The sequence below is a fragment of the Ranitomeya variabilis genome, chromosome 7 (genome assembly GCF_051348905.1).
Source record: "Ranitomeya variabilis isolate aRanVar5 chromosome 7, aRanVar5.hap1, whole genome shotgun sequence".
Taxonomy (NCBI): domain Eukaryota; kingdom Metazoa; phylum Chordata; class Amphibia; order Anura; family Dendrobatidae; genus Ranitomeya; species Ranitomeya variabilis.
In genome coordinates this window covers 17,846,151-17,858,415 of record NC_135238.1, presented here as the reverse complement: position 1 = coordinate 17,858,415, position 12,265 = coordinate 17,846,151, and the positions used below count along the sequence as shown (strand labels likewise).

At 44.1% G+C, this 12,265-nt stretch overlaps 1 protein-coding gene across 10 annotated transcripts in view; it reads right to left on the bottom strand.

Annotated features, from left to right (window-relative positions):
- The window catches only part of MPRIP (myosin phosphatase Rho interacting protein), an 86,476-nt gene that overhangs the window by 45,010 nt on the left and 29,201 nt on the right, over positions 1-12,265 (bottom strand). For all 10 annotated transcript variants that reach the window (XM_077274298.1, XM_077274301.1, XM_077274304.1 and 7 more), the window contains exon 4: positions 637-785. In XM_077274298.1, coding sequence (XP_077130413.1) covers positions 637-785 — 149 coding nt within the window. The remainder of the gene's footprint in view (positions 1-636; positions 786-12,265) is intronic.

Sequence of the window (12,265 nt, the reverse complement as noted above, 5' to 3'; positions counted from 1 at the left end):
GTACAAGAGGCTGCTTTACAGATCACAGGAAATTGCTAGAATTCAGGAAAATTAGGTAGAAAGTGTTTCCTCAGGTTACAAGCCTTGAGAGGGTAAGAAATGGGCACTGAAGACAGGAGAGAGAAGGTTAAGTGCACGATGGAGAGTTGGGCGCACAGCGAGAGAGAAGTCTATGCAGGGGTGGCTACAGAAGGCATGAAGGAGGCAACCACAGAAGAGAAGTCGGTATGTAGTTCACAGAGAGGACGCAGTGAGGCGGTGGGCACAACACAGAAGCGGGTGCGCGGCGCAGGCTCCTCAGAGCCGTGTACTTTGGCTGGGGCTGGCAGCACAGTGTATAATCGCTGTGGGTGTCTCCGGAGAACAAAGCATCAGACACAATGTCCCCATTGTAGGCAGCTTGCGGGCGAGCACAGGTTGGAGCGGACCCAGCACACCTGCACACACTGGATCTAGTGTTATAAAGGGGACTATAGAACACTGACTATATTCGATTCCATCCCACTATACCTATGCATACAGATACCACAGAATATCAATGTCAGGAGGTATCAGGAAAGCCATGTATGTGACTGTCAGCTCCGTCTCTGGTAACGATCCTTTCTGCACTCAATGTTGCGCACAGCCATCACTCACCCATTGATTATTTCTTTGTTCTCCGCCCTGATAAAATGTTCTTCTGGGGTCATGATGCACAAGGAGAACTTCTGCCCAGTCCGGCTCTCGCCGTCTATGACGTCTGTGCACTGGTTCATGTTGATAGTCCCCTGTGGTAGAGTGGTGGGCTGCGAGAGAACAGAAAGACACATTCAGCAAATGGAAAAGGGACAACGAGATAAGTGTTGTCTGCTAAAGGACCAAACAAAATGGAGAAGCCAGGTCACCCACATATCCCACCCCTGCCATCATACATCAGTGTACCCGGCGGCTATGAGGGTGTGGATAGATCAGATGGTCCGCACAATGCCAACGGGAGTGGGAGCAGATCTTACAGTATTCGCCCCCAATAGTTATTACAATATCATTGTGTTTGTGAACACTTCGTTTTTTGAGAAATTCCAATTCTGTTGGAGGGCAAAACAAAGAAATCCGATATCCATCGTCACAATTTCACAATGATTGAAAATTGTGTAAATATTTGTGAAGATTTGGAATTCAATTATGCCGGATTTCCTTGGGTGTAAATGCCTAAAAAAAACAAAAAAAAAACAACACAACATATAATCTTATTTTGGCCACAGAGATCAGGCTTCCAAAAAGCTTGGCAGCAGTGGTTCATCTCTCCTGTGAAAACAGAGTAGGCATATTGCATCCAACATGTTCAATCCTTCGTCATCTACCTTCAGGGAGAGATGCAGCATCAAATCTTCACAAAATAGACAGATGGGTCAGACTGCCCTGTAGTACACACGGGCACCTCAGGAACGCACCGGAAACCAGTGTGAGGGCAGAAGGAACTAAGTCCATAATGAGCTGTGTGTTCTCTATAGCCTAGATCGCCTACGTCAGCCCAATTACAGCACGAGACTTCACTGAAGGACGCACGCTCCCGTCCGCAGAGAGTGCCAATTATCTAGAGAATTAACTAAGGAGAAGGGGAACCACTATCTTTGAAATGACAATTCCTGGAGAACTCACTTTTTTGTGAAGGCTTAAAAAATGGGCTATCCAGAGGAAAAAAGAACATTTCTTCAAGGAGCTTTAAAAAAAAAAATTAAAAAAAAAAATTAACTCCTAAACTCCCCCACTGGCACCCACCTGAATTGGCTTAAACTGTGGCATCTCCTCTTCCTGTGTCAACGTAGACTATGGAACGGGCCGAGCTGGATCCAGAGGAGCGCCGATAAGAGCGCCAAATAGTTTGTTGTGGGGTTTTTTTTGTTTGTTTGTTTATTATTTTTTTTTAACAGCTCCAATCCCCTGGGGTCATTTTCTTTTTGCCCGGACATCCCCTTTAAGAGTAATATAGGTATAAAAGATTTCTACTGGAAACAGTCACATGTGCGGTAATAATCGCCACTTTCCAGTTATTCAGCTTTCGGATAGGTGTGAATGGCATATAGACCACATTACTTACAGAAATAAGTATGTCTGCCTTTTTTATTGCCTACAACTGCATTACTCTGTCCGTGCATTGGGGGCGTGCCCAAGTACTCCCGAGTGCACTGGGGGCGTGCCCAAGTACTCCCGAGTGCACTGGGGGCGTGCCCAAGTACTCCCGAGTGCACTGGGGGCGTGCCCAAGTACTCCCGAGTGCACTGGGGGCGTGCCCAAGTACTCCCGAGTGCACTGGGGGCGTGCCCAAGTACTCCCGAGTGCACTGGGGGCGTGCCCAAGTACTCCCGAGTGCACTGGGGGCGTGCCCAAGTACTCCCGAGTGCACTGGGGGCGTGCCCAAGTACTCCCGAGTGCACTGGGGGCGTGACTAAGTAATCCAGAGTGCATTGGAGGCGTGACAAAGTACTAGAGTGCATTAGGGGCGTCACCAAATACTCCCGAGTGCATTAGGGGCATGACCAAGTACTCGAGTGCATTGGGGGCTTGATCATGAACTCACCAGTCCATTGAGAATCCCCAACATATTTTCAAAAAACTACAAAAGCAGGTATGTTTATTGCTGCACTAGATCTTATACATCATTATCACTTCTTTCAGCAGTCGAATCGTCATGACCAGAGGTGTCAAACTGCATTCCTCGAGGGCCGCAAACCATGAGTATTTTCAAGATTTCCGTAGCATTCCACAAGGTGCTGGAATCATTATCTGTGCAGGTGATTAAATTATCACCTGTGCAATACAAGGAAATCCTGAACACATGACCTGTTGGCGGCCCTCGAGGAATGCAGTTTGACACCTCTGGTCATGACAGGATCCCTTCAAAGCTATTTTTTTGTTAACAAATGGATGATACGATGTCGGGGGAGATATGGATTAGGTAAGTTGGATTGCAACGTGCTCAATGTTTTTGCTGTTTGGAGGATGTGTCACCATCGGAGGAGTGAAACCGCAGCGTACTCCCTGCTTCCAACCAACAGCACGCACTCTCGGATGGGTCATGAGTGCAGGATCAGGTGTACTTAAAGGGAACCTGTCACCTGAATTTGGCTGGTCCTTTTTTGGGTCATATGGGCGGTGTTTTGGGGTCTTTTATTACCCCCTTTTTTTCCTGCTGGCCGCACGCTGGTCGCGAAATTGACTTGACGTTGATTCGCTTTCCTCCCTAGTTAACGCGTGCGCAGCTAAATACTTCCGGGACATAGTGCACCGGCGCCTGCGCACTAATGGTTTTCGGCTTTGCCCACAGTTGGGCAAAGCATACTGCGCGTGCGCAAGGCAAGATTGCTTTGCGCACGCGTTAACTAGGGAGGAAAGCGAATCAACGTCAAGTCAATTTCGCGACCAGCGTGCGGCCAGTGGGAAAAAAAAGGGGTTAATAAAAGACCCGAAAACACCACCCATATGACCCAAAAAAGGACCCGCCAAATTCAGGTGACAGGTTACCTTTAATCCTCACATCCTTTTGTTCTCCTGCCAGACAGTCCCAACGGCGGCTTCTCCTGCCCCGCTCTAACACCACAAGCACTGGTCAGCAGAGGCAGCTGTCAGAGGAAAAGTCACACAAGTGACTGCCGTCTCTGGCCATTTTTTGGTCCAATATTCTTCAGGTGGCTCTGAATTGATTACTTCTGATGAGGAGTTACAGGTTTGGCCGCGCAGGGGAAGCAGCGGCTTAGAAGTTGTGCATCTCGCAAACAGAACTGGACAAACCGGTTTGGTGAACGGTACCAGATGCTACGAGCCCGAGTCATGCATGGAAGCATCTACACAGATAACTAGTCTCCATGAGTTGCTATAACACTTCAGCTCCTTCCTCCCAGAAAGGTCAAATGGAAGGAAGCAGCCGCATTTTCACACTGGCCGGCCTTCTCCACATTACACACTGCAGGCAGAAAGCTTCGAAAGGCCTTATACAGAGACCGGTTTGGAAAGGAGTCATATACCGAACAACAAGGGTCACCAGAGCAAGCTACAAAAGAGCGAAACAAACAGCAAGATGGGAGGGGGGAGCCTCAGCGCAGAATAAAGCTTTCATTATAGTCATCTGGCTCGCCGGCCTCTGTACATAGAAGATGAAAGTCTGCAGAGGGATCCCAAGTTACAGGACATTGCCCGACAGACAATACACAAAGCACACACCAGTTTCAACCTACGGTAATTTACTTTCATCCGACTATCCTAAAACACCGGTGTTACAGCGCTCAAGCAAAACAGCCATCTACAAAATTTGTAAAAGCCAGAACTAGGGGCAGTATTATAATAGTTATATTCTTGTACATAGGAGGCAGTATTATAGTAGTTATATTCTTGTACATAGGGGCAGTATTATAGTAGTTATATTCTTGTACATAGGAGCAGTATTATAGTAGTTATATTCTTGTATATAGGAGCAGTATTATAGTAGTTATATTCTTATACATAGGAGCAGTATTATAGTAGTTATATTCTTATACATAGGAGCAGTATTATAGTAGTTATATTCCTGTACATAGGGGCAGTATTATAGTAGTTATATTCCTGTACATAGGGGGCAGTATTATAGTAGTTATATTCTTGTACATAGGAGCAGTATTATAGTAGTTATATTCCTGTACATAGGGGGCAGTATTATAGTAGTTATATTCTTGTACATAGGAGCAGTATTATAGTAGTTATATTCTTCTACATAGGAGCAGTATTATAGTAGTTATATTCTTGTACATAGGAGCAGTATTATAGTAGTTATATTCTTGTACATAGGGGCAGTATTATAGTAGTTATATTCTTCTACATAGGAGCAGTATTATAGTAGTTATATTCTTCTACATAGGAGCAGTATTATAGTAGTTATATTCTTCTACATAGGAGCAGTATTATAGTAGTTATATTCTTGTACATAGGAGCAGTATTATAGTAGTTATATTCTTCTACATAGGAGCAGTATTATAGTAGTTATATTCTTGTACATAGGAGCAGTATTATAGTAGTTATATTCTTCTACATAGGAGCAGTATTATAGTAGTTATATTCTTCTACATAGGAGCAGTATTATAGTAGTTATATTCTTCTACATAGGAGCAGTATTATAGTAGTTATATTCTTGTACATAGGAGCAGTATTATAGTAGTTATATTCTTGTACATAGGGGCAGTATTATAGTAGTTATATTCTTGTACATAGGGGCAGTATTATAGTAGTTATATTCTTGTACATAGGAGCAGTATTATAGTAGTTATATTCTTGTACATAGGGGCAGTATTATAGTAGTTATATTCTTGTACATAGGGGCAGTATTATAGTAGTTATATTCTTGTACATAGGAGCAGTATTATAGTAGTTATATTCTTGTACATAGGAGCAGTATTATAGTAGTTATATTCTTGTACATAGGGGGCAGTATTATAGTAGTTATATTCTTGTACATAGGGGGCAGTATTATAGTAGTTATATTCTTGTACATAGGGGCAGTGTTATAGTAGTTATATTCTTGTACATAGGAGCAGTATTATAGTAGTTATATTCTTGTACATAGGGGCAGTATTATAGTAGTTATATTCTTGTACATAGGGGCAGTATTATAGTAGTTATATTCTTGTACATAGGGGAAGTATTATAGTAGTTATATTCTTGTACATAGGAGCAGTATTATAGTAGTTATATTCTTGTACATAGGGGGCAGTATTATAGTAGTTATATTCTTGTACATAGGGGGCAGTATTATAGTAGTTATATTCTTGTACATAGGGGGCAGTATTATAGTAGTTATATTCTTGTACATAGGGGCAGTGTTATAGTAGATATGTTCTTGTACATAGGGGCAGTATTATAGTACTTATATTCTTGTACATAGGAGCAGTATTATAATAGTTATATTCTTGTACATAGGGGCAGTACTATAGTAGTTATATTCTTGTACATAGGGGCAGTATTATAGTAGTTATATTCTTGTACATAGGGGAAGTATTATAGTCGTTATATTCTTGTACATAGGGGCAGTATTATAGTAGTTATATTCTTGTACATAGGGGCAGTATTATAGTAGTTATATTCTTGTACATAGGGGGCAGTATTATAGTAGTTATATTCTTGTACATAGGGGGCAGTATTATAGTAGTTATATTCTTGTACATAGAGGCAGTATTATAGTAGTTATATTCTTGTACATAGAGGCAGTATTATAGTAGTTATATTCTTGTACATAGGGGCAGTATTATAGTAATTATATTCTTGTACATAGGGGCAGTATTATAGTATTATATAATACTATAGTATAGTATTATAGTATAGTCCGCGCTCACTGCCGCAAAACAAACTTACTTCTCATCTCTCATATCCTCCCTGTCTCACAACCCTAAACAGCTTTTCAACACTTTCAATTCTCTACTCCGTCCCCCTGCACCCCCTCCCTCCCCTCTCATTTCTGCTGAAGATTTTGCCTCTTTCTTTAAACAGAAGATCGATACGATCAGAGAAAGCTTTGGCCCACAGCGCCCACTGCCCCTCTTAGCTGCTCACCCCTGCTCCTCCACCATGACAGAAGATCAGCTCTCCACCCTCCTGTCGAGATCACACCTCACCACCTGCACGCTCGACCCGCTCCCATCCCACCTTATCCCTAACCTTTCCACGGTCTTCATCCCAACCCTAACACACCTCTTCAACCTCTCACTCACAACAGGTGTCTTCCCCTCATCCTTCAAGCATGCCAAGATCACACCCATCCTCAAAAAGCCCTCCCTCGACCCATCCTCTGTGTCTAGCTATCGCCCGATATCTCTTCTTCCTTATGCCTCCAAATTGCTGGAGCAACACGTCCATCTTGAACTGTCCTCTCACCTCTCCTCAGGCTCCCTCTTTGATCGATTACAATCTGGCTTCCGTTCCCATCACTCAACTGAAACTGCCCTAACTAAAGTCACCAATGACCTACTAACTGCCAGGAGCAAGCAACACTACTCTGTCCTCCTTCTCCTGGACCTGTCTTCTGCCTTTGACACTGTGGACCACTCCCTTCTGCTACAAATCCTCTCATCTCTTGGCATCACAGACTTGGCCCTTTCCTGGATCTCCTCATATCTGACAGATCGGACATTCAGTGTCTCCCTCCGCCACACCACCTCCTCACCTCGCCCCTTGTCAGTCGGTGTTCCTCAAGGCTCTGTTCTAGGACCCCTTCTCTTCTCCATCTACACCTTCGGTCTGGGACAGCTCATAGAATCCCACGGTATGCAGCACCATCTCTATGCTGATGACACGCAGATCTACCTATCCGGACCTGACCTCACCTCCTTACTTACCAAAATCCCTCACTGTCTGTCTGCTATTTCAGCCTTCTTTTCTGCTCGCTTTCTACAACTGAACATGGACAAAACAGAATTCATCGTCTTTCCCCCATCTCACTCTACCCCTCCACCAGACCTATCCATCAATGTCAATGGCTGCTCACTTTCCCCAGTCCCACACGCCCGGTGCCTCGGGGTGATCCTCGACTCTGCCCTCTCTTTCAAGCCACATATCCAAGCCCTTGCCTCCTCCTGCCGCCTCAAACTCAAAAACATTTCCCGGATCCACGCATTCCTTGACCGTGACACCACAAAAACACTAGTGCATGCCCTTATCTCCCGCCTCGACTACTGCAACCTCCTACTCTCTGGACTCCCCTCTAGCACTCTGGCACCACTCCAATCCGTCCTACACTCTGCTGCTCGACTAATCTACCTGTCCCCCTGCTATTCCCCGGCCTCTCCCCTATGCCAAGCCCTTCACTGGCTTCCTATCGCCCAGAGACTCCAGTTCAAAACCCTCACAATGACCTACAAAGCCATCCACAACCTGTCTCCTCCATACATCTGTGACATGGTCTCCCGGTACCTACCAACACGCAACCTCCGATCCTCTCAAGATCTCCTTCTCTACTCCCCTCTCATCTCTTCTTCCCACAACCGCATCCAAGACTTCTCCCGTGCTTCCCCCATACTCTGGAACTCTCTACCCCAGCACATCAGACTCTCGCCTACCATAGAAACTTTCAAAAAGAACCTGAAGACTCACCTCTTCCAACAAGCCTACAGCCTGCAGTGATCCTGAACCTACTGAACCGCCGCACAACCAGCTCTGCCCTCTCCTAGTGTATCATCACTCATCCCCTGCAGACTGTGAGCCCTCGCGGGCAGGGTCCTCCCTCCTTATGTACCCGTGTGCCTTGTTTTTTTTTGCTCATGTCTAATGTATTTGTCTATATTTGCCCCGTATTTCACATGTAAAGCGCCATGGAATAAATGGCGCTATAAAAATGAATAATAATAATAATAATAATAGTTATAATCTTGTACATAGGGAGCAGTATTATAGTAGTTATATTCTTGTACATAGGAGCAGTATTATATTAGTTATATTCTTGTACATAGGGGCAGTATTATAGTAATTATATTCTTGTACATAGAGGCAGTATTATAGTAGTTATATTCTTGTACATAGGAGCAGTATTATAGTAGTTATATTCTTGTACATAGGGGCAGTATTATAGTAATTATATTCTTGTACATAGGAGCAGTATTATATTAGTTATATTCTTGTACATAGGGGCAGTATTATAGTAATTATATTCTTGTACATAGGGGCAGTATTATAGTAGTTATATTCTTGTACATAGGGGCAGTATTATAGTAGTTATATTCTTGTACATAGCAGTATTATAGTAGTTATATTCTTGTACATAGAGGCAGTATTATATTAGTTATATTCTTGTACAATGGAGCAGTATTATAGTAGTTATATTCTTGTACATAGGAGCAGTATTATAGTAGTTATATTCTTGTACATAGGAGCAGTATTATAGTAGTTATATTCTTGTACATAGGAGCAGTATTATAGTAGTTATATTCTTGTACATAGGAGCAGTATTATAGTAGTTATATTCTTGTACATAGGGGCAGTATTATAGTAATTATATTCTTGTACATAGGGGCAGTATTATAGTAGTTATATTCTTGTACCTGGGGACAGTATTATAGTAGTTATATTCTTGTACATAGGGGGCAGTATTATAGTAGTTATATTCTAGTATAAAGAGGATATAGTAAGTGACGTATAGTTGGGTTATTAACAGCAGTTTATTTGTGACATGCGATGTGTACGGCCCCCAGGTATGCACTAATACTAGGTAATACGTTTACCTACATGTGAGCACAGTATTGGAGATCAGTAGTCATAATGAATTGTATGCGCCCGGCAGCAGAATGACCACAGTGTGACTAGACACTTTAATAACAGTTATATAATATACCGCCAGATATAAATGCCATTGTCCTGACAATCACATACAGTAGGCTCCTTAGGTTTTGTGTCACAATTGCTCAGTGTTGTGGTCATCTGCCTCACATGGTTTTCTGTCCTAGTCACCTGTAACAGTCATCTAGGTGCTAATTACGGTTGCTCCCTTATGGCCATGTATAATCTGCCAGTGACGGTCATATTGACATGTAACGCAGAAATGAGCTTTCCAAGTAACGAGGTTGAAGAACTTGCTCAAGATGTCGTCTACAAGGAAGAGGCCTCTTTGAAAGAGAGAAGCGGGGATGATGGATGACTGAAGAGCGTGAGACTTCACTAAAAGTCGGCAACGCCTCAGGCAAAAAGTGAGCTTTCTAAACATTAGGCATTTCCTCTAACCCCAGCCAGAAGAGATGAAATGTAAAACTCCATCCCGCAGAGTCCCGTGGATTCGATCACCATGTGGTTCTACCTCCTGTGTAGATTGACATCATCGTGACCTGACGTTCCTCACATCGGTGCCGTCTAGCTACATTCAAGACCCATTCCTGAGTGATGCAGCCTTCTACAAAAGATGGGATTCAGATGTGCCCCTCATGGAGCAAAGTGCATCGTATACTGTTGGGGCCAGAAACCCAACCTAACACTATACAAGGACTAGAGAACGCTGCCCTGTAAGCAGCATCAGCCAAGTGTCTCCTCGCTGAAGTCTTCCCTCCGGGAGTTATACAGCAGCATAACCATTGAACGGCCTATATAGTAGTGCCGTAACATTGGTGGCATTCTTCCGTCATGACCTATATACAATATAATGGTGCTACTAATACGACTACTCTACACGAGACATCCGAGAAATGTAATCGCATTCCTGATCGCTCGTCCTCTCCGCATATTCATTATTAACATTAGTCTCGTTTCCAGGGTTCACTTATCGGGAGGGGGTCACAAGGATTGGCCTTGGCTGAATTTTTTTTTTCTGATCTGGTGTCTCCCCGTAATCTTCATTTGAGATTTTTTTTCCCCACCCTTCCATGTCATCATATTATAAACTTGGACAACTTTTCCTAACTTCTTACAGGGTCAGGAACCTGAGGCATTTTTCGACACCGATGGTCTTAAGTTATGAAAGCAATCTCTCATTTGGTGTCATGGAGGACGCGAGCCGCAGTTCAATGAGAAGAGCAGACGCCCGGACGATTGCAGGGAAAGTCACTGGAGACGTGGGCGCAGCGAGGCTCGGGTCACCAGAGGTCAACAGATCCAGTCCAATCATTCATCACATATAGATTTCATTGAAAAAAAAAAGTGTTGGAGTAAAAGACTGGTGTACGGGCCAATGTTTTAGGACAGGACAGGGTTAATCCTCCCCCCTTCCTCTAAGTTTCCCCAAAACAAATGCCTGGGAAGGAGGGTGTAATTGGAACACGACCTTATACCCAAAATAACTAATCTGTCTGCTTCAAGCGCGCACAAAAAAGTGAAGATTCCTCCCGCGTAGCGGGGTCCGTCTGTGTCCTTATAAGGCGAGGACTGGAGCGGCAGACGCGGCTCAATCACAGACTCCGCGCCCCTCACGTAACTCATCCAGGGGCGCGCTGCATCCAGTTGGACCGAGTTCTGATACCCTCCGCCGGTCCACAATGATTTTTAAGAGTTACAGTCCTATCTAGGGTAAAGGCTCTCAGCGTTAACTCTTCTCGTGCCTTCAAAAAAAAATAAAAAATCCCGGCCAAGATCTGGTCATGTCTTAAAGAGGCATTACCTTTCATGAACAGAATTATTATTTTTTTTTTAAGTCAGTAAAAAGTAGTATTAAATAACCGCAAAAATCTTTAAAGCTGTAACTAAAGTTGTCCAAAGCCATAACTATTTTTTTTTTTTTTTTTTAACGTATGAGCAGTCCACCCATTTCCTAGAGCCAGTCACAGCCATTAAATAATGACCCATCAGCTATATGCAAGCCAAATCAGCAGTGGCTTAATGTCTTGTTTGATCAGCCAGAACCAAAACCTTTGATAACATGAGCACCGCTCCATTGTTAACTTCATTTTAAATAAATTTGAACAATCTTTTAAACCCTCAAAGTTTTCCAGTCTTAACTTAATACAAGTCTTCATTGCTCGATTCCAGCGATAAGTCAGTGTGGGTCACGTGACGGCCAACGCTGCAGGGTTCATTACCAGACACGGCTCCGACAACTGTGCTGTAACGCGCCGCGCACCTGGGTGTCGGAGACGGGAGCAGATTTTCCTTTCTTTCATCTGAATGCTTCTAGCACCCCAGGGTACAGCCTGCAGACAATCCTCTCGTCCAGCCTGTTATATAGCGGTGATCAGGCCCGGCCGGCCCGGCTGTAGTAGTTAGCAGCACAAAGAGCATGAATGGAGCAGTGTTTGCTGGTCGGATCAGTGACGTACAGGTATGTGCTGAAACAGGACGGACCTGCGCCAGCAAGATGTCAACACCGACATGTGTGTACGCTGAGAAGTATGTGCAGGGCACGCGGGCGTGAACAATGCATTCATACCCCTGACCTTCACTGCCAGAGGTCCCCACATTACACCGCCCTGATGTGCAGCACAATACTACAGCCACAGATCCCCGACCGGGTGTCACCCTCAACAAGTGCAGGACTGGTGTCTTCTCCTACCATGATGGATATACAGGTGGACTGGACACATCTCTCCCCTCACTTCCCCCCAAACACATCTCCCTTTGAAGATCCCTGCTTGGTGCAACAAATGGAAACATTTGTTTTTCTACAATTGTATCGGTATCCTAGGCTATCCCCTATGGGATTATCAGGTGTACCGGTCCTGTCCGTTACAATGTATCCTAGGCGATCCCCTATGGGATTATCAGGTGTACCGGTCCTGTCCGTTACAATGTATCCTAGGCGATCCCCTATGGGATTATCAGGTGTACCGGTCCTGTCCGTTACAATGTATCCTAGGCG